Below are 22,188 nucleotides of genomic sequence, written 5' to 3' on the forward strand. Positions count from 1 at the left end.
CTCCCAGGCCCGGGAACAGCGGGCGACCTGGGTGCGGGGTCAGCAGGGCCAGGTCACTGGGCTGCTTATGTGACAGCCCCGAGCGTGACCTTCATCGGTGGGGCCCGTGCTGACTCAGCACACGTATGTGGACACACAGACAGTGTGCCGTGTGCCGAGGCCACAGCTACATACAACACTTTTTTCTGGCAATTTGATGCAACAAATTATTTTTATTCGTCCTAAACAAACTCAGTCAGAGGCACAAACTGCACGAATTTTTAAAGAAAAAAAACAGATTGTATGGACATGCTGCTGGCACACCCAGAATAGGCAGTGAGTAAGCAGACAGAGATGTGAGCTGGGAGCCAGCTGGTGTGGCTCAGTGGTTGAGCATCGACCTATGAACCAGGTCAGGGTTCGATTCCCGGTCAGGGCACAGGCCCGGGTTGTGGGTGGATCCCCAGTGTGGGGCCTGCAGGAGGCAGCTGGTCAGTGATTCTCTCTCATAATTTTCTTCCATGTCCCTGACGGCGCTTCTCAAATGAATCCGCATATGAAACTGATCCCAGTGCTGAGTGTGCCCGTGGGTCAGGGTGGGCCGGGCTCTCAAATTTCTATGTGTGTCTGTACATAGACATACATATACATACATGTCTACACAGGCACCATAGGTAAATGTACATATGTATATTCACATGTATAGGCTATACGTGCCAGGGTTTTTTATTTATCTTTTTGTTTAGTTTTATAATTTTTTAAATATCTTGTTTATTTTTTAAAATATAGTTTTCATTGACTTCAGAGAGCAAGGGAGAGGGAGAAAGAGATAGAAACATTAATGATGAGAGAGAATCATGGATCGGCTGCTTCCTGCAGGGCCCTACACTGGGGATGGAGCCGCAACCCGGGCATGTGCCCTGACCAGGAATCAAACCCCGATCTCCTGGTTCGTAGGTTGATGCTCAAACACTGAGCCACGCCGGCCAGGCTTCTAGGGATTTTTAAAGAGTGGAATGGAGGGGGAGAGACTGAGAGACACACACATCGATTGGTCGAGGGACGTGCCCTTTGAATGGAACCTGGGACCTTCGTCCACAGGCCGACCCTCTCTCCACTGAGCCAAACTGGCCGTGAAAAACAATTTATTTCACCGTATTATTTTAACTTTATTTGTTAAGTTCTAGGGAATAGAGTTTATTGTGGCAGAGCGTGTCACACACGACTGAAGGTGCGTACATTAGTGACATCACTCTGCATCCTCCATCGGGTACAAGTGTGACAGGTTTCCTGCGTCCGGTTCCCACCATCACCTGCACGGCTTCCTCACTCTGACCCGTGGACATTTAACCCCACGGCTTCTGCTGACGCTCTGGTTCCAAACAAAACTCTGGATAAGCTCCTGGGTCCACCTCATCGTCAATATCATCCAAGTACGGTCACCACCCCAGACACACCTGCTCCGTTTTCTTCACAATCTGGAAAAAGAGTCTTCTCTTCAACTCAGTCTTTTTTGTTTTTAATAAATCTTGATTGTTGAAAGTATCACATATGTCCTTCCCCATCCCCCTCCCCTCCCGCCCTCAGGTCACTCCTGAGATGAATCGTGGTCGTCGGGATCAGCTGCAGGGAGAGGAACACCACCTCCTGGACCCAATGGCGGTTCAGTCACAAAACAGTTGGGATCATTCTCAGGTGCTGCTTTTCTTGATGCTGAGGTGACAGGGACTCTCCCCCAGTTACTTGACCGGAGCTCTACAAGCTTCAAGAGCATCTGCTTCACGTCTACACTGCAGGGCACGTCCAGGGCGACATTCTCAATCCTCTGAATAACATCTTCCATGTCCATCTTTCCTTGTGCTTTCCAGGCATCTTCCAGGGCGGGCCCTGTCAACTTCAGTAATTTTACTGCACAGATTAGGTTATCGTCCACAGGGTGAGAAAGGAGGACATCCAACAACCCCCGGAGAGCAGCTACTCGAGCCTCTGTATTTGCCCCTTCGATCTCCAGTGGAAGATAAAGTTCTCCCAGAAAGAGCACGAACCCGTGGAATCGTTTCCGAGCTGCTTCCTCCCCCTTGGCAGCTCGATCTCTAGGCTCATAATCAGCCTGACATCTTTGAAGGAGCACTTGGCGGAAGCTGCCGCTCTGTGAGCGAATGGTCAGGTGGCGGGACAGGTAATCACACAGGCGAGCTCCCCCGCTGCGGAACCTTGGCTCGGACGTGGCCTGTTCATAGATGAGGCCCACCAGTTCTTGCAAAGCCTCGTCCGTGGTGACCCGGCCGCTCAGGGTCTCTGCAAACTGCTCCATGTCAGTGTCACAACTGCCAGGCTGCTCTGTCAGATGGTCCAAGAAATCCCAAACGAATACGGACAGAGGGAGACCATCCTCCCAGGGTCCTGGTGATTAGAAGAACCTCAAGGGTAGAATTCAGGGCGCTGGCTGTCAGCGTGGGCATTCACAGGGTAGGGAGGAACACCTGCGGTTTACCCCTGGCGGACTGGGACTCCCAGTTCTGCTGGGGGATGCGGTCCTGGGGTCTCGTTTGTTCCAAGAATGTCCCTCAGAGGGTGGGGAAGGGGTGGCTGGTGCTTATGTCCAGGACCCTCCCCCACAAACACACAAAGAGCTCCCGGGGCTGTGCGCACCCCACTCTGCAGGCCCTGCCTGGCTTCGGGCGTCGGGGATGGAGCAGGCCCCACTCCCAGCACAGTTTATTTTAGATAAGACCAGCCTGTGTTCCTGTTACAGTATAACACTGAAATGTGTAAAATGCTTAAAAAATGTCTAAAAATGTTGAAAAGGTTTGAAATGTCCGAGTTAACTTAAAGTGTGATATTAAAGACACATTCCCACTGCTCTGAAGTGTGTACCCCATAGACGAGGATTTGAACTTCAGTTACTGACTCCGAGCGACTTGCTAAGATGGCCGTCTGTGTGAGTGAGGTACTCTCCCTAGATAACCACACGCAGCCCCTCGCCCTGTTTGAGACCAACATGTGTGCATTGGCTTAATTCAGGGATAGCCGCCCGAACTGCTGCGGGTACGAAACAGGCTTTAAAAACGGGTCCTGACCGGCCAACAGTGCTCACGGTTGAGACAGGCACAAAGGCACGTCCTTCTGCCAGTCCTGCCAGTGACACGGCTCCACGCTCCTCTCTCCCTGCCAGAGGACAGGCTAGTACCTCCCGATCGAGAGGCGACCAAGCTCTCGGGTGAGGAATGCTGGCCCCCGGCACCCGGACCGGACCAGCCCAGCTGCCGGACCCCAGAGGACAGCACCACCGGGGTCCCACCAAGCCTGTACCCGCAGCACCAGGAACTGTGTGGGTAATAAAGTGCTGTGTGATTTGCAACTGCATATGTGTCATGTGGTGTAATTCCTCCGGCAGTTAATGGAATCATTTTGTGTGCGCTTAAAACTGAAATTAAAGCTTCTGGTCTTTTTGGTCCTAGACCTGCCCATGGTCCTGCTTGCGTAGAGTAGCCTCTTCGCTAGCAACTACTTGAATGTCCCACACCTGCACGGTTAGAGTTTATCTCAAGGGACGCCTTGGATAAACCCCCAGATCCTTTTCCGGGATCTACGTGGGACAGCTCTGGAGTCTGAGCCTTGTTTCAGACCAGCAACAGGAGCTCAGGGCTGTGACCATACAGTGGAAACCCTCCCATGTGTCCCCCTGACCCGTGGGGTGGAGGTTGCACTGAGTTGGTCCCCTGGGGGCTTAGCAACAACCTCAGGTACCTTGATGGCTCCTCAACCGTTTTCTCAGCTCAAAGTACAGCTCAGGGACTTTGTACTCTGTCTGAATCTCCAAGGACAGGGCCTCTGGCGTCTCCAGCCGCACAACCTGGCTCCTGGGGGAGCAGAGTCCAGAGATGCTCAGCGGGACACCCCTCGGCTCCGCACCCTACTCCCCTCGCCTTCCCTTCAGTACTCACCTGCTCAGGGCGCCCTCCACGTCCTGCGGGAAACAAAGGCACAGGTGAGTGTGGGAACACCAGGCTGATGGGCTGCTGCTCCCTCCCAGAGGCACAGGGCAGGCCCGGCCTTGGGTTCGGATGGGATGGGGCTTATACCCTGGTCGGGAGAGCACCTGGATGACTCTGAAAAGCAATCCTGTTCATTTAAATCTTAGGACACACACACTTGTGGGAACAGGGGGTACGTTTCTTACATGTGAACAGGGGTTAAGTTTTTGTTAAGTTTCCTTCCCAAGCCCTGAGCGAAGTGACTGGGAAGGTGACTGAGCTGTGAGGCCAGCGAGCAGAACCCATGAGCAGGGTCAGGCCCACCCACCAGGAGCCAAAACACCATCTGACCAACAGCATCTCATCACCTGGGGACTGAGGACAGGAGCTGACAGCTGAGACCCCCAGGGCTGCACACAGCACCCAGCCCCTTCCCCTTATAGTCCTGTCCCTGCACCTGCTGGGAGACAGGACTCGATGGGTGGAAGCGCCCGGCCTGCTGGGTGGGCCGCCTTCTCAGTAAACAAATGCCTTATGGGACTCATCCCTGCCTTGGTGACCGGACACAGCGACAGGCAGTCGAGCCCACCCGGGGGTTTCTGGGTAACAGATGGACACCCCGGGCAACGATCCCCACTCTGGCCTCTGGACGGTCAACACGGCAGGACACCTCTCAGCCTCTGAGCCTGGCGCCCTCCTTGCTGAGGTGCTGGGGAGCCTGCGGCTGCTTAGAGGGGTGGGGAGCCCCCCGCGCTCCCTCTGGCCTCACCTCCCTCAGAGCGCACCTGTCAGAGGCCACCTGCCACAAAGCCTCTCGGCGATGGGTGGGTGCACGGCGCCCAGACTGGGTTCTGAGGTGGTGGCCACAGTGACCCAGGGGGCGGAGCAGCCATGAGACATGGTCACCCTGAGGGGCAACCTCCAATTCCACCAGCCGGACGTGGGACCAGCAGCTGGGAGACAGGGGGCGGTTCACCTTCCTGAAGCTGGAAGGAGGGCCCATCAGGCCAGGCTCACCCATCACTCATGGGGCGGCCCCACCTGGTCCCCAACATCACCTGACCTTCAGGATTCTGTGCCCCTGGACACAGGCACGTGGGAGCGGACGCCATCCCCTGAGCTTGTTCGGCCGAGGGACCCACCCTCTCTACCTGCAGGGGGATTTTATTTTTCTTGATCCTCACTCGAGGATAATTTTCCATTGATTTTTAGAGAGAGTGGAAGAGAGGGAGAGACAGAGAGAAACATCCATGTGAGAGAAACACATTCATTGGTTGCCTCCTGCACGAGCCACGACTAGGGCCTAGGCCAGGGAGAAGCCTGCAACCAAGGTACGTGCCCTTGACCAGAATTGAACCCAGGACCCATTGGTCCTCAGGCTGATGCTCTACCCACCGAACCACACTGGAGTTTTGAGCCAAATCAAAAATTTGTGATTTATATATAGAGCCCTGTAGACCATGGAGCCGCCTTGTAGATTTTAGTCTGTTCAATATTCTAAAAGGAATAGGCTTAGCCCAGCTGGTGTAGCTCAGTGGTTGAGCATCAGCCTATGAACCAGGAGGTCAGGGTTTGATCCCCTGTCACGGCATGTGTCCAGGTTGCGGGCTCGATCAATGATTCTCTCTCATCATTGATGTTTCTATCTCTCTCTCCCTCTCCCTTCCTCTCTCAAATTAAAAACAAAACAAAAAAACTTAATTTGCCTTTATGCCCTAGCCGGTTTGGCTCAGTGGATAGAGCGTTGGCTGTGGACTAAAGGGTCCCAAGTTCAATTCCTGTCAAGGGCACACGCCTTGGTTGTAGGCTTGATCCTCGGCCTAGAGCTAGGGCACCTGTGGAGGCAACCAATCAATGCATCCCTCTCCCATCCACGTTTCTCTCTCTGTCTCTCCCTCTCCCTTCCACTCTCTCTAAAACCAATGGAACAATATCCGTGAATGAGAATTAACAAAATGACTAAATAAAAATAAAAGAAATCTGCCCACACTGATGTGCCGCCGCTGAGCGAGGCAGTTGGTCCTCTGTTCCCACGCCCCCCAACCCCCCAATTCCCCTTCAGGAGCTCAGGACCCGTCCCCATGGCCTCCTCTCAGGGCTCAGCCTCACCTGCAGCAGCTTCTGGGCGGAGCCCTGGCATCGCTCCTCCAGCTCCCGGATGTGGTACTTGAGCTTGCGGCTCTGCTGCCACAGGTCGGCCTCACTGACCCTCAGTCTCTGCAGAGTGCGCTCTTTCTCGCTCTCCAGTCTCCACAGGTACGACCTCTCCTCATCCCTCAGGAAGCTGCGCAGCTTCTGGAATTCCGCCTGGATTTTCTGTCTCTGAGCCTCTATCTTCTCCTACAGTCAAGAGAGGACGCTCAGCCCAGCCGGCGGGGCTCAGTGGTTGAGCATTCACCTGTGACCCAGGAGGTCACATTGGATTCCCGGTCAGGACACAGGCCCGGGTTGCGGGCTCCATCCCCAGTGGGGGGCGTGCAGGAGGTAGCGATCCATGATTCTCTCTCCTCTTGGATGTTTCTATCTCTCTCCCTTCCTCTCTGACATAAATACAAATATAAAATAAAGTATAAAAAGAAAGAAAGTTGGAAACCCAGTGGGGACGGCTCTCGGTAAACAGGCATGTGATCCTGCGGCTCCGACAGGCACTGGCCTCCTGGCCATTTCCTGCTGGAAGGAGGGGGGGAGGGGATGAGCTCTCATTGATGTGGACAAGGAGGACAATGGCTTCTTCTCGGGGCTCCACCTGCTGCTCTGGTTCAGTGACACCATCACTGTGCTTGGCCCGATCAGACCCTACGCCTAAGCGCCAGGACAGACAGAGCTTGACACCAAGAAATTCCTGTTCTTTTTCTGTTGTTGTCGTTAATCCTCACCCAGGATATTCTCTCCATTGATTGTTAGAGAGAGGGGAGTGGCAGGGAGGGAGGGAGGGGAGAGAGAGAGGAGCGTCAAAGTGAGAGAGACATGGGCTGTTTACTCCTGCACACGCCCGACTGGGGGGACTGCACCTGAGCCCAGGGGGGTGCCCTCCAGCGGCCAAGGCGAGAGCCCCCCATTCTCACCTTCCACTGGGCGATCTGCGTCGCCGTGACAGCTTTCTGGTCCGTGCATTCCTCTTCCAGCTGCCTCAGTTTCCTCACCGCTTCCTGGAGCTTTTCCTGGAGGAAGAAATGGAGTGACCCTTGCTGACCACATCTCCCTTCTCCCTCTGACGGGAAGAACCTGGATGTCAGAGCCCGGGGCTCTCTCTGTCCCTGTCACCCTGACCCTCCTCTCGGCTAATGGCCAGGACACCCTGTGGGGGGACCTAGACTGAGCTGACGGAGGCTCGGCGACACCTGCCTTTCCCCACACGCCCCCGCCCCCTGGCTGTGCATTTGCTGTGGGCCCTCTCACAGGAGAGCCCTCTCTTTTCTCAGCACTCCTACATACCGATAATTTTTTTTATTTTTAAAAATTGTATATATTTGTATTGCTTTCACAAAGGAAGAGAGAGACAGGAACACCAATGATGAGAAAGAATCATGGCTCAGCTGCCTCCTGCATGCCCAACACTGGGGATGGAGCCACAACCTGGGCATGTGCCCCGACTAAGTATCCAACCGTGACCTCCTGGCTCCTAGGTCGATGCTCAACCACTGAGCCACGCTGGCCGGGCCACATGGTTAGTGTTTAGGCTCCTTCAGAACTCACCTCTGGGAAGGATCCCCGAGACCACCCGCACCTGGGTGCCCCTTCCCACCCCCAGGCCATGGAGGCCGGGCAGTTCTTCTGCTGGTGCGTCTTCCCTACTGGACGGCAGGCCGCCCACGAGGTGGTGTCCTGGTCCCTGTGCTTTCACTCCCCCACGCGCCCCTGCACATGGAGCCATCTCATTACATTGACCCGAGAGGAGATAAAACGCACAGGTGCGGCCCTGGCTGGTCGGGCTCAGTGGCTAGAGCCTCAGCCCAGTTCGATTCCGGTCAAAGGTATGAACCTCGGCTGCCGTTTCCTGGCCCTGCTGATGGCACCTGCAGGAGGCAACCAATCCGTGTCTCTCTCAGATTGATGTATCTCTTTCTCTATCCCCCTTCCTTCCATTCTCTCTAAAAATCAGTGGGAAAATATCGTCAGGTGAGGATTATCAAACAAAACAAAAAACCACGCACATGTGGGTTTGTGCGCATGGGGCGCTGGAGCTGGGACCAGTTCATCGCGCAGCCGGGACCTGGATGAGTCTGTCGGTCTGGGGAAGGTGGGGCTGGACAGCCGGGACTTGATTCACGGAGGACCCACCTAAACCTTCCCGCCTCTCCCGCCCCTCCCGCCCCTCCCGACTCAACCTCCCGCTAGAACAAAGAACCACAGGAGGAAAGCTAGCATTCAGGGTCCCAACCTTGGGCTCCCTCCTGGATGAGGGGGTTCTTGGGGCCCAGGAGGGGGCACTGGGCTGGATGAGGGGGGTCTCGGGGCCCACGAGGGGTCACTCACTCTGTAGCCCGGGCTCACGTCCTCCACGAGCGCCGTGTTGTGGCCCTTGTGCTGCCCATGGTGCTCGCAGCGCCAGCAGATGAGCTGGCCCTCGTCCTCGCAGAAGAGGTGCAGCCGCTCCCCGTGCTCCTCACAGGACAACTCCTGCTCCTGCTCCAGCTGCTGCTGCTGCTCCTGCTGCTCCTGCTCCTGCTCCCGGAGGGCAGCGATGAGGCTGCCCAGCTGCTTGTTGGGCCGCAGGCTGCCTCTCTGGAAGGGAGCCTGGCACTGGGGGCAGGAGAAGGTGTCCGTGTCCTGCTGGCTCCGTGGGGAGGAGGGCGGGCCCACGAAGCGCAGGAGGCAGGCCCGGCAGTAGCTGTGGCCGCAGCTGATGCTCACGGGCTCGGCCATCAGGTGCAGGCAGATGGAGCAGGTGGCCTCCTCCCGCATCTTCTTGCTGGTGGAGGCCGACGCCATGCCTCTGCCGGAAGCTGCAATGCCGGACCCAGAGGCTCCCACAGCACTCTCTGGAGGGAGTCGCCTGGAGCGGCCACTTCCCAGGTCCTTGGCAGGATGTTCAAGTAGAAATGAAACTGCCTGTGGCGGAGGGCGGAGATGCTGGGTTTGGGGAGGAAACCAGAATTGGCCCTAAGCATTTGCAAGAGGCTGGGCTGGGCCCTAAGAGTTTGCACTTGGCTGGGCTGGGCCTGGCAGCAGGGGGTGGGGGGAGTGGGGGGGGGTGGGGGGGGGGAGAAGTCCTTCTTCTACAGCCACAGGGAAAGGGGACAAGTCCTCACAGGGACCTGAGCTCTGGGCCAAAAGGAGCTTCTGAGGTCGGGAGCAGCACAACCCACAGGCCCGATTGCAGCTCTTCCTGCCGTGGCCACCGACCAACCCCCTCGGGGTGCATCCGCTTCTGGGAGGATGTTATTTTATTTTTTGCTATTTTTTAGGTCCCTATTTTTTCATCACTGCTCTGAAGGGGGCGGTGGAAAGGGCTGGTGACTTCCGTCCTCATTCTCCTCCTCAGCTTCACTCTGCAGGGTCAGACACTTGTCAGCATCACCAACAGTCAGGACCCAGCTGGGAGCCTGGAGCCATGGGAGGCCCCAGGCCACCGAGGGGGCGGCACTTAGAGCCAAAGGACTGCAGGGCCCAGCCCGTGTGTCAGGGGTTGAGCGTCGACCTACCTACAAGCCAAGAGCTCACAGTTCCATTCCTGGTCACACGCCAGGGTCTCGGGCTTGATCCCCAGTGGGGGGCGTGCCACACGGGTGTGGGGGGCTGAGCCCAGGGGTTCATCAGCGGCCTCCTCCCCTCACAGGGCTCCCCGGCACCTTCCAGGTCTTGGGCTCCCTTTTGAGAATCCCTTCAAGGAAAAGGGAAGCTGGGACTCCACTGACTCTGCTGCCTTCTTCCTGGGACCACAGAGAGCAGAGGACCGGACCTCACCCTGAGGTCACAGTCCCCACCATGAGGTGAAGGTTCGCCCCTGAGAGCTCTGGCTGCGGGATCCCTGGCAGACGGGGCGGGAGAGAAGGCAGATGAGGAAGATTACATGGGTTCACCCAGCCCCACTCCCTGAGGGTTAGACGGGTTAGACGTCCCCTTTCCCGCCCTGGAGCCAGGGCCCGAGGCAGCCTGGTGACCCCGTGCCCATGGGGGTGGCATTGAACAAAGACCATGACAGCCCATTTTCAAGTGTAGAGAGCACCTGGGAAAGGCCCTCGAGCTGGTTGTTGTCTGAATCCAGTGGCGCCTGGCAGGGCCGAGCCCTGGAAACAAACCTTGCCAGAGGCAGGTGTGTTGTCAGTCTGACCTTTACCTCAGGGCTGGGAGTGGTGGAAGGGGGGGAGTGTTTCATTATCTAAATCCAGCCAGGCTCCAGGAACAAATGCGATTATCTGGGCCCACCCAGAAGTGACGATTACAAAGAAGCCACAAGAATGCACATATTTTCTTTATCTTAAATTTCAGTAAAGCTTCCTGGTATCTTACTGTATAAAATAAACGCACTGTATCAGCTCTGAGTCCCTGTCTCTCCATCAGAGGGCAGCTGTCCCACGCGGTCCCAGCTTTCCAAACTGTGTCTGTGTCTGTCTCTTTCATTTTCTCAATCCCCCCATCACCCCTACTCAGGACTCCTGTCAGCTCTGTAGCTGTGATGGTTGTGGAAAGAGAAATATTTATACCCAGGCCAGGGAACAGCGGACACTCTGGGTGCAAAGTCAGCAAGGCCAGGTCACTTGACTGCTTATGTAAAGACCCCAGGCATGCCCTATATCAGTGGTGCCTGTGCTGACTCAGCACACGTATATGGACACACCGACAGTGTGCCCAGGCCACAGCTACACACAACACTTTTTTCTGGCAATTTGATGAAACAAATTGTTTTTATTAGTCCTATGCAAATAGGCACAAATTGCACAAATTTTTAAAGGGAAAAAAGAGAGACTATGGACATGCCGGCTGGCACACCCAGAATAGGCAGCAAGTAAGCAGACAGAGAGATGTGAGCTGAGAGCCAGCTGGTGTGGCTCAGTAGTTTTGCGGTGACCTAGGAACCAGAAGGTCAGGGTTCAATTTCTGGTCAGGGCACAGGCCCGGGTTGTGGGGCATGCAGGAGGCAGCTGGTCAATAATTCTCACAATTTTCTTCCACTTCCCTGACAGCGCTTCTTAAATGTATCACGCTTATGAAATTGATTACAGTGCTGAATGTGCCCCTGGGTCAGGTGGGCCTGGGCCAGTGATGGCGAACCTATGACACGCGTGACAGAGGTGACACGCGAACTCATATTTTTGGTTGATTTTTCTGTGTTAAATGGCATTTAAATATATAAAATAAATATCAAAAATATAAGTCTTTGTTTTACTATGGTTGCAAAAATTAAAAAATTTCTATATGTGACACGACACCAGAGTTAAGTTAGGGTTTTTCAAAATGCTGACACGCCGAGCTCAGAAGGTTCGCCATCACTGGCCTGGGCTCTCACATTTCTATGTGTGTGTGTACATATCCATACATATACATACATGTCTACACATGCACCATAGATAAATGTACATATGTACATTCACACACATAATTCTACATGTGTAGGCTATACGTGTTAGGTTTTTTTGTAGTTATCTTTTTGTTTAGTTTTATAATTTTTTTTATTTTATAAAATATATTTTTTATTGACTTCAGAGAGGAAGGGAGAGGGAGAAAGAGATAGAAACATCAAGGATGAGAGAGAATCACAGATCCACTGCCTCCTGCACGGCCCACCCTGGGGATTGAGCCTGCTTCCTGGGCATGTGCCCTGACCAGGAATCGAACCCTGACCTTCTGGTTCATAGGTTGACACTCAAACCCTGAGCTATGCTGGCCAGGCTTCCAGTGATTTTTTAGAAAGTGGAAGGGAGGGGGAGAGACAGAGAGACAAACACATCAATTGGTAGAAGTACCTGCCCTGGACCGGGATCAAACCTGGGACCCTTCTGTCCACAGACCGACCCTCTATCCACTGAGCCAAACCGGCCAGGGCAACATAGTTTATTTCACCATATTATTTTATTTTATTTGTTAAGTTCTAGCGAATAGAGTTTATTGTGGCAGAGCGTGTCACACACGACTGAGGGTGCGGACATTAGTGACATCACTCTGCGTGCTCCATCAGGTACAAGTGTGGAAGGTTTCCTGCGTCCGGTTCCCACCATCACCTGCACGGCTTCCTCACTCTGACCCGGGGACGTTTAACCCGATGGCTTCTGCTGACGCTCTGGTTCCAAACAAAACTCTGCGTAAGCTCCTGGGTCCACCTCATCGTCAATATCATCCAAGTACGGTCACCACCCCGGACACACCTGCTCCGTTTTCTTCACAATCTGGAAAATGAGTCTTCTCTTCAACTCACTCTTTTCTGTTTTTAATGAATCTTTATTGTTGAAAGTATCACATATGTCCTTCCCCCTCCCCCTCCCCTCCCGCCCTCAGGTCACTCCTGATTGAATCGTGGTCTTCGGGATCAGCTGCAGGGAGAGGAACACCATCCGCTGGACCCAATGGCGGTTCAGTCACAAAACAGTTGGGATCATTCTCAGGTGCTGCTTCTCTTGGATGCTGATGTGGCATGGACTCTCCCCCAGTTACTTGACCGGAGCTCAACAAGCTTCAAGAGCATCTGCCTCACGTCTACACTGCAGGGCGCGTGCAGAGTGATGTCTTTAATCCTCTGGATAACGTCGTCCATGTCTGTCTTTCCTTGTTCCTTCCAGGCATCTTGCAAGGGGCCCTGTCAACTTCAGGAAATTTACGGCACAAATTAGGTTATCGTCCACGGGGTGAGAAAGGAGGGCATCCAACAACCCCCGGAGAAAAGGTGTTTGAGCCTCTGTATTTGCGCCTTCGATCTCCAGCGGAAGATAAAATTCTCCCATAAAGAGCACGAACTCCTGGAATCGTTTCCGAGCTGCTTCCTCCCCCTTGGCAGCTCGATCTCTAAGGTCATATTGAGTCTGACATCTTTGAAGGAGCACATCGTAGAAGCTGCCCCTCTGTGAGCGAATGGTCAGGTGACGGGACAGGTAATTACACAGGCGAGCTCCCCCGCTGCGGAGCTTTGGCTCGGACATGGCCTGTTGATAGATGAGATCCACAAGTTCTTCCAAAGCCTCTGTCGTGGTGACCCGGCCGCTCAGGGTCTCTGCAAACTGCTCCATGTCAGTTTCACAACTGCCAGGCTGCTCTGTCAGATGGTCCAAGAAATCCCAAACGAATACTGACAGAGGGAGACCATCCTCACAGGGTCCTGGTGATTAGAAGAACCTCAAGGGTAGAATTCAGGGTGCTGGCTGTCAGCGTCCTGGGGTCTCGTTTGTTTCAAGAATGTCCCCTTGGAGGATGGGGAAGGGGCTGCTGCCCCGTGACCCGTGGGGTAGAGGTTGCACTGAGTTGGTCCCCTGGGGGCTTAGCAACGCCCTCACCTACCTTGATGGCTTCTCAACCATTTCCTCAGCTCAAAGCAAACCTCGAGGACCTGGCACTTAGTTTGAATCTCCAAGGACAGGGCCTCTGGCGTCTCCAGCCGCACAGCCTGGCTCCTGGGGGAGCAGAGGCCAGAGATGCTCAGGGGACACCCCTCGGCTCCACACCCCACTCCCCCTGGTCCTCCCTTCAGCACTCACCTGCTCAGGGCGCCCTCCACGTCCTGCGGGAAACAAAGGCACAGGTGAGTGTGGGAACACCAGGCTGATGGGGCTGCTGCTCCCTCCCAGAGGCACAGGGCAGGCCCGGCCTTGGGTTCGGATGGGATGGGGGCTTATACCCTGGTCGGGAGAGCACCTGGATGACAGTGAAGAGCAATCCTGTTCTTTTAAATCTTAGGACACACACACTAATGGGAACAGGGGGCACGTTTCTTACATGTGAACAGGAGTTAAGTTTTTGTTAAGTTTCCTTCCCAGGCCCTGTGCGAAGTGACTGGGGAGGTGACTGAGCTGTGAGGCCAGCGAGCAGAACCCATGAGCAGGGTCAGGCCCACCCACCAGGAGCCAAAACACCATCTGACCAACAGCATCTCCTCGCCTGGGGACTGAGGACAAGAGCTGACGGCTGAGACCCCCAGGGCTGCACACAGCACCCAGCCCCTTCCCCTTATAGTCCTGTCCCTGCAGCTGCTGGGAGACAGGACTCGATGGGTGGAAGTGCCCTGCCTGCTGGGTGGGCCGCCTTCTCAGTAAACGCCTTATGGGACTCATCCCTGCCTTGGTGACCGGACACAGCGACAGGCAGCCGAGCCCACCCGGGGATTTCTGGGTAACAGATGGACACCCCAGGCCACGATCCCCACTCTGGCCTCTGGACGGTCAGCTCAGCAGGACACCTCTCAGCCTCTGAGCCTGGTGCCCTCCTTGCTGAGGTGCTGGGGAGCCTGCGGCTGCTTAGGAAGGTGGGGAGCCCCCACGCTCCCTCTGGCCTCACCTCCCTCAGAGCGCACCTGACAGAGGCCACCTGTCACAAAGCCTCAGGGGTGGGTGGGTGCACGGCGCCCAGACTGGGCTCTGAGGTGGCGGCCACAGTGACCCAGGGGGCCAAGCAGCCATGAGACATGGTCACCCTGAGGGGTGCCCTCCTGTTCCACCAGCCGGACCTGGAACCAGCAGCTGGGAGGTAGGGGGAGGTTCACCTTCCTGAGGCTGGAAGGAGGGCCCACCAGGCCAGGCTCACCCTTCACTCATGGGGCGGCCCACCTGGTCCCCACCATCACCTGACCTTCAGGATTCTGTGCCCCTGGACACAGGCACGTGGGAGGGGAAGCCATCCCCTGAGCCTGTTCCGGCTAGGAATGTAGGGAGCGGCTATAGGGTTAAGCCTTAGACTGACCTGCTGGCAAAGCCACAAACAAGTCCCAGCTTAGAGGGCACAGCCCTGTTAGCATAACTAGGCTTGACCTTATGAGGGTCCCTAGAGCTTATCTGGGAAGCTAATGGGCTGTGGGAGGTGCAGCAAGTGCTGCCAAAACAAGTGAAACTCCCAAGAACATTGTAACTATGGTGACCACTACCTTGTTTACATCTGGCTATAAATAAAGGCTCTGGTTGCTGTCTGGGTCTCTCTCTGTGGCCTCAGCCAGGCACAGGAGAACCACCTAGACCCAGCTTATTCTCTCTGTCTGTCTTTTCTACATCATACGCCGCCCCCTCTCAAGCTCACCGAACCCTTGGCTGAGCTGGCTCCCCACAAAGGAACCCACCCCACTACCTACAGGTGGATTTTATTCTTGATCCTCACCAAAGGATAATTTTCCATTGATTTTTAGAGAGAGTGGAAGAGAGAGGGAGAGACAGAGAGAAACATCGATGTGAGAGAAACACATCGATTGGTTGCCCCCTGCGGGAGCCCCGACCAGGACCTGGGCCAGGGAGGAGCCTGCAACCAAGGTACGTGCCCTTGACCAGAATGGAACCTGGGACCCTGTGGTCCTCAGGCTGATGCTCTGTCCACTGAGCCACACTGGAGTTTTGAGCCAAATCACAATTTTCTGATTTATAAATAGAGCCCTGTAGACCATGAAGCCACCTTGTAGATTTTAGTCTGTTCAATATTCTGAAAGGAATAGGCTTAGCCCAGCTGGTGTGGCTCAGTGCTTGAGCATCAACCTATGATCCAGGAACCTATGAACCTGTCAGGGCACATGTTTAGGTTGCGGGCTGGATTAATGATTGTCGTCATTGATGTTTCTATCTTTCTCTCCCTCTCCCTTCCTCTCTGAAATAAAAAAAACAATAATAAAAAACATTAAAAAGTCATGAGAAATAAAAATAAAAGAAATATGCCTTTATGCCCTAGCCTAGTGGTTCTCAACTTGTGGGTCACCACCACTTTGGCGGTCGAACGACCCTTTCACAGGGGTCGCCTAAGACCATCCTGCATATCAGATATTTACATTACGATTCATAATGGTAGCAAAAGTACAGTTATGAAGTAGCAACGAAGATAATTTTAAGCTTGGGTCATAACATGAGGAACTGTATTTAATGGGCCAGAAAGTTGAGAACCACTGCCCTAGCCGGTTTGGCTCACTGGATAGAGCATCGGCCTGTTGACTGTCGGCAAGTTCAATTCAGGTCAAGGGCACAGGCCTTGGTTACAGGCTTGATCCTCGGCCCAGGGCTGGGGCATCTGTGGAGGCAACCAATCAATGCATCCCTCTCACATCAATGTTTCTCTCTCTGTCTCTCTCTCTCCCTTCCACTCTCTCTAAAACCAAAGGAACAATATCCGTGAATGAGAATTAACAAAATAACTAAACAAGAATTAAAGAAATCTCCTCACACTGATGTGCCACCGCTGAGCGAGGCAGGCGGTCCTCTGCCCCCCCCCCCCCCCCCCACCTACCTGCCTCCCCCCCAGCAGCTCAGGACCCGCCCCCTTGGGGTCCTCCCAGGGCTCAGCCTCACCTGCAGCAGCTTCTGGGCGGAGCCCTGGCATCGCTCCTCCAGCTCCCGGATGTGGCTCTGGAGCTCCTGGCCCTGCTGGTCCAGGTCGGCCTCACTGCCCCTCAGTCTCTGCAGAGTGCGCTCTGCCTCGCTCTCCAGTCTCCGCAGGTACGACCTCTCCTCCTCCCTCAGGAAGCTGTGTAGCTTCTGGAATTCCGCCTGGATTTTCTGTCTCTGAGCCTCTATCTTCTCCTACAGTCAAGAGAGGACACTCAGCCCGGCCGGCGGGGTCAGTGGTTGAGCGTCCACCTGTGACCCAGGAGGTCACATTGGATTCCCAGTCAGGACACAGGCCCGGGTTGCGGGCTCCATCCCCAGTGGGGGGCGTGCAGGAGGCAGCCGACCATGATTCTCTCTCCTCCTGGATGTTATTATGTCTCTCTCCCTTCCTCTCTGACATAAATACAAATATAAAATAAAGTAAAAAAAGAAAGAAAGTTGGAAACCCTGTGGGGACGGCTCTCGGTAAACAGGCATGTGATTCTGCGGCTCCGACAGGCACTGGCCTCCTGGCCATTTCCTGCTGGAAGGAGGGGGGGAGGGGATGAGCTCTCATCAATGGGGACAAGGAGGACAATGGCTTCTTCTCGGGGCTCCACCTGCTGCTCTGGTTCAGTGACACCATCACTGTGCTTGGCCCGATCAGACCCTACGCCTAAGCACCTAGACAGACAGAGCTTGACACCAAGAAATTCCTGTTCTTTTTCTGTTGTTGTCGTTAATACTCACCCAGGATATTCTCTCCATTGATTGTTAGAGAGAGGGGAGTGGCAGGGAGGGAGGGAGGGGAGAGAGAGAGGAGCGTCAAAGTGAGAGAGACATGGGCTGTTTACTCCTGCACACGCCCGACTGGGGGGACTGCACCTGAGCCCAGGGGGGTGCCCTCCAGCGGCCAAGGCGAGAGCCCCCCATTCTCACCTTCCACTGGGCGATCTGCGTCGCCGTGAAAGCTTTCTGGTTCGTGCATTCCTCTTCCAGCTGCCTCAGTTTCCTCACCGCTTCCTGGAGCTTTTCCTGGAGGAAGTAATGGAGTGACCCTTGCTGACCACATCTCCCTTCTCCCTCTCACGGGAAGAACCTGGATGTCAGTGCCCGGGGCTCTCTCTGTCCCTGTCACCCTGACCCTCCTCTCGGCTAATGGCCAGGACACCCTGTGGGGGGACCTAGACTGAGCTGATGGAAGGCTCGGCGACACCTGCCTTTCCCCACAGGCCCCTGCCCCCTGGCTGTGCGTTTGCTGTGGGCCCTCTCACAGGAGAGCCCTCTCTTTTCTCAGCACTCCTACAAACCGTTAATGTTTTTATATGTAAATATATGTATATATTTCTATTCCTCTAAGAGAGGAAGAGAGAGACAGGAACACCAATGATGAGAGAGAATCATGGACCAGGTGCCTCCTGCATGCCCCATGCTGGGGATGGAGCCCGAAACCCAGGCATGTGTCCTGACCAAGAATCCAACCATGACCTCTTGGTTCCTAGGTTGATGGTCAACCACTGAGCGACACTGGCCGGGCCACATGTTTAGTGTTTAGGCTCCGTCAGGACTCACTTCTGGGAGGGCTCCCCGAGACCACCCGCACCTGGGTCCCCCTTCCCACCCCCCAGGCCATGGAGGCCGGGCAGTCCTTCCGCTGGTGCGTCTTCCCTACTGGACGGCAGGCTGTCCACGAGGTGGCTCCTGGTCCCTGTGCTTTCACTCCCCCACCCACCCCTGCACATGGAGCCATCTCATCACATGCACCCGAGAGGGATAAAACTGCGTAGGTGTGCCCCTGGCTGGTCTGGCTCAGTGGCTAGAGCAGGGGTGGGCAAACTTTTTGACTCGAGGGCCACAATGGGTTCTTAAACTGGACCGGAGGGCCGGAACAAAAGCATGGATGGAGTGTTTGTGTGAACTAATATAAATTCAAAGTAAACATCATTACATAAAAGGGTACGGTCTTTTTTTTTTTTTTAGTTTTATTCATTTCAAACGGGCCGGATCCGGCCCACGGGCCGTAGTTTGCCCACGGCTGGGCTAGAGCCTCAGCCCGTGGCCTGAAGGGTCCCGGGTTCCACTCCGGTCAAAGGCATGAACCTCAGCTGCCCTTTCCTGGCCCTGGTCACGGCGCCTGCAGGAGGCAACCAATCCGTGTCTCTCTCAGATCAATGTTCTCTCTCTCTCTTCCCCCCTCCCTTGTACTCTGTAAAAATCGATGGAAAATATCCTCAGGTGAGGATTATCAAACAAAACAAAAAACCACGCATGTGTGGGTTGCAGTGCATGGGGCGCTGGAGCTGGGACCAGTTCATCACGCAGCCGGGACCTGGGTGATTCTGCCCATCCATGGAAGGTGGGGCTGGACAGCCAGGACTTGATTCAGGGAGGACCCACCCTAAAGCTTCCCGCCCCTCCAGGCCTCCACCCCTACCTCCCTCCCCCCTACCTCTCCGGTAGAAGAAAAAACCACAGGAGGAAAGCTAGCATTCAGGGTCCCAACTTTGGCCTCCGGGCTGGATGTTGGAGGTCTCGAGGCACAGGAGGGGGCACTGGGCTGGATGAGGGGGGTCTCGGGCACAGGAGGGGGCACTGGGCTGGATGAGGGGGGTCTCGGGCACACGAGGGGGCACTCACCCTGTAGCCGGGGCCTGCGTCCTCCACGAGCACCGTGTTGTGGCCCTTGTGCCGCCCATCACGCTCGCAGCGCCAGCAGATGAGCTGGCCCTCAACCTTGCAGAAGAGGTGCAGCCGCTCCCCATGCTCCTGGCAGGACAGCTCCTGCTCCTGCTCCCGGAGGGCGGCGATGAGGCTGCCCAGTTGCTTGATGGGCCGTAGGCTGCGTCTCTGGAAGGGAGCCCGGCACTGGGGGCAGGAGAAGGTCTGCATGTCCTGCTGGCTCCGCTGAGAGGACTTCAGGCCCATGAAGCGCAGGAGGCAGGCCTGGCAGTAGCTGTGGCCGCAGCTGATGCTCACGGGCTCGGCCATCAGGTGCAGGCAGATGGAGCAGGTGGCCTCCTCCCGCATCTTCTTGCTGGCGGAGGCCGACGCCATGCCTCTGCCGGAAGCTGCAATGCCGGACCCAGAGGCTCCCACAGCGGAGGCGGCACACACACCCCGCGCTTCCTGTGGGCGCCCGGCTGCCAGGCCTTACGGGCCTGGAGGTCTTACCTGGAGGGAAGAAAGGTCTGTAGTGTGGACGCTGCAGAGAGTACAGCTGTGCTGTGCACTAGGGTGGGGACCCCGATTCCCTTCACTGAAATGAAACAGAATTTAACGTGCAGATGTAGCCTCACCCCAGGATGTTTCTCCATTGATTTTTAGAGAGAGCGGTGGGGAGGGGGGGAGGCAGAGAGACACATCCATGGGCTGCCTCCCACACGCACTACAACCAGGGCCAGAGATGGAACCTGCCGCCCAGGTACGTGCCCTTGACCGCAATCGAACCCAGGACCCTTCAGTCCACAGGCCAAGGCTCTCTCCACTGAGCCGCACCGGGTAGGACTGGTCACATTTCCATTCATTCATGGCCACCGGGGGCTGCAGGAAGCCCCAACAGAGACCATCCATCAGGGGAAGCTGGTGTTGGAGCCCAGACACAGGGAGGGCGAGAGCGAGGCGGGATGCCCCAGGGACCCAGTGAGGGCCCGGGGGACTCTCCCACCTGAGGAACATGAGGGATAATCGGAATAACTGGTTCCAGGACCGTTTCTTTGCAACTTAAGGAACTGGATGGTTCAGGAAGATTCCATTGAAGCAGCGACTGTGCACCTGCTGGGCCTCCGCACCCCCAGCCTTTCCCCCGACTGCCCTCCACAGAGAAGGAAGGCTGGCCAGTGGGCTCAGTAGTTAGAGCGTCCACTGCACACTGACGTGTCCCGGGTTCCATCCCGAGGTCTCTCTCTCTCTCCCCCCCTCTCCAGCCGCCCTCCCTTCCTTTCTCTGGAAGAAACAATAGAAAAAATCTCCTCCAGGGAAACTCACCCAGGATGAACCCGAGGTAAACAAGGCACCTGAGACCCAGGGAGTCCCTCCAGGCCTCCCTCACCTGAGAGGCGCCCGGCGGGCTGGCTCAGTGGTTTAGCGTCAGCCTATGGACCAGGAGGTCATGGCTCCATTCCCGGTCAGCGCACAGGCCTGGCTTAGAGGCTCGAACCCCAGTGGGGGGCGTGCAGGAGAAACAGCATGGATGTCTCTCTCTCCCTCTCCCTTCCTGTCTGAAATCAATACAAATATTCTTTTTAAATAAAGGAAAGGCCTGGGCTGGGCAGAGGGGCGGGTCCTGGAGGCCCAGTCAGGTGACCTCTCTCCTCCAGCCAGGACTGTCTCCCAGGAGAAGTTCCAGGCCCCTGCAACCCTGGGGGACGAGGGGAGGGGGAGCAAATGGGGAGACAAGACCCCAAGGTCCTCCAGGGAGGACCCAGGAACCAGAGAGCGAAGGAGGAACCCTGGGACCCTGGCCCGGGGCTGCAGCTCCTGGAGAGCCAGGCCTGCCCTCCTGGGAGCGGAGGGAGGCGGGGAGGCTGCAGATGGACCTTCCTGGGACCTGACAATGGAGGGAACACAACCAGGAATCCCTGAGACCACTGGACCCTCTTCCTCTGTAACCAGGCGGCCTCCGGAGCCACAGAGCGTTTCTGCTCAGAGTCCCTCCCGGGTGGTGATTTCCCGGGGACACACTGGGGTCCTCTGTGGCTGGGCTGTGTCCCCAGCACAGGACCTGCCCTCCAGGGGCCCCGGGGGCCTGTCCCGGCCTCCACTCCCCCCGCCTCTCACCTGGATCTCCTGAGATTGGAACAGCTTGGAGTTTGGTGGAAGCGAAAGCGGCCTCGGGAAGGGCTGGGGGGCAGGACCTGGAGGGACAGAGGCCAGAGGCCCTGGTGTCTGACACACGACCCTCCCTGCTGCCCAGGCCCCCCACCGCACCCCCTTCTGTCCACACACCAGGTGTCATCACCCTCCCTGCCTGACCCGCCCGGACCCTCCCCAGTACCTGGGCCACCAGGGATGCCACACACTCGCGGGAGGGAGTCGCCTGGAGCAGCCACTTCCCAGGTCCTGGGCGGGACTCAGGGAGAAATGAAACTGCCTGTGGTGGGGGCGGGCCCTGCTGGGTTTGGGGAGGAAACCAGGAAATGGCCCTAAGGGTTTGCACATGGATGGGCTGGGCCTGGCAGGGCAGGGAGAGGTGGGAAGAAGTCAGTCTACAGCCACAAGAAAAGGGGACAAGTCCTCACGGGACCTGGGCTCTGGGCCAGCAGGAGCCTCTGAGGTCGGGGAGGGGCTCAGCCCACAGGCCCGACTGCAGCTCTTCCTGCCGTGGCCACCGACCAACCCCCTCGGGGACCGTCAGCTTCTGGGCGGATGTTATTTTATTTTTTCTATTTTTTAGGTCCCTATTCTTTCCTCACTGCTCTGAAGGGGGCGGTGGAAAGGGCTGGTGACCTCTGCCCTCGTTCTCCCCCTCAGCGTCGCTCTGCAGGGACAGACACTGGTCAGCATCTCCACCAGTCAGCACCCAGCTGGGAGCCGGGAGCCATGAAAGGCCCCAGGCCACCGAGGGGGCGGCACTTAGAGTAAAGGGACTGCAGGGCCCAGCCCCTGTGTCAGGGGTTGAGCGTCGACCTACCTACGAGCCAAGAGCTCACAGTTCCATTCCTGGTCACAGGCCCAGGTTGCAAGCTTGGTCCCCAGTGGGGGGCCTGCAGGGGCAGCTAATGGATGATTCTTGTCATTGATGTTTCTCTCTCTCTCCCTTCCTCTCTGAAATCAATAAAAAACATATTTTTTTAAAAAAGGACTGTCCGCCCAAC

At 56.1% G+C, this 22,188-nt stretch overlaps 3 protein-coding genes across 3 annotated transcripts in view; all 3 read right to left on the reverse strand.

Moving 5' to 3' along the window:
* LOC138996400 (E3 ubiquitin-protein ligase TRIM38-like) overlaps positions 1–20,456 on the reverse strand; it is a 45,470-nt gene extending 25,014 nt beyond the window's left edge. Inside the window, exon 1 of the mRNA XM_070397613.1 lies at positions 20,424–20,456. The gene's annotated coding sequence lies outside the window, so the exon portion shown is untranslated. The remainder of the gene's footprint in view (positions 1–20,423) is intronic.
* On the reverse strand, positions 1,326–8,907 carry LOC138995416 (polyadenylate-binding protein-interacting protein 1-like). The gene is made up of 6 exons (XM_070395817.1): positions 8,433–8,907; positions 7,022–7,117; positions 6,066–6,296; positions 3,927–3,949; positions 3,730–3,842; positions 1,326–2,382 (listed from the first exon to the last, which is right to left on the reverse strand). Exons 1-6 carry the CDS (start codon positions 8,886–8,888, stop codon positions 1,568–1,570), a joined length of 1,734 nt encoding a protein of 577 aa, XP_070251918.1. The 5' UTR covers positions 8,889–8,907; the 3' UTR covers positions 1,326–1,567.
* On the reverse strand, positions 10,843–21,452 carry LOC138996396 (E3 ubiquitin-protein ligase TRIM38-like). Its single transcript, XM_070397600.1, is given in 10 exon segments — positions 10,843–12,509; positions 12,511–12,685; positions 12,687–13,206; positions 13,386–13,498; positions 13,583–13,605; positions 16,358–16,588; positions 17,315–17,410; positions 19,013–19,631; positions 21,152–21,228; positions 21,369–21,452. Coding segments are annotated over 8 exon segments (1,734 nt in total). The 5' UTR covers positions 19,430–19,631; positions 21,152–21,228; positions 21,369–21,452; the 3' UTR covers positions 10,843–12,350.
* Positions 21,453–22,188: the final 736 nt, after the last annotated feature.

The sequence above is a fragment of the Myotis yumanensis genome, unplaced genomic scaffold (genome assembly GCF_028538775.1).
Source record: "Myotis yumanensis isolate MYYU_CA2020_CCGP unplaced genomic scaffold, mMyoYum1.0.hap1 SCAF_17, whole genome shotgun sequence".
NCBI lineage: Eukaryota > Metazoa > Chordata > Mammalia > Chiroptera > Vespertilionidae > Myotis > Myotis yumanensis.

Excerpts from the sequence above, each read along its gene's own strand:
- LOC138995416 (XM_070395817.1), bottom strand. The coding sequence starts at position 8,888 with ATGGCGTCGGCCTCCACCAGCAAGAAGATGCGGGAGGAGGCCACCTGC. Across the intron at positions 7,118-8,432 it reads ACGTGAGCCCGGGCTACAGA|GAAAAGCTCCAGGAAGCGGT; the intron begins GTGAGTGACCCC and ends TTCTTCCTCCAG. Across the intron at positions 3,843-3,926 it reads GTGGAGGGCGCCCTGAGCAG|GAGCCAGGTTGTGCGGCTGG; the intron begins GTGAGTACTGAA and ends CTGCTCCCCCAG.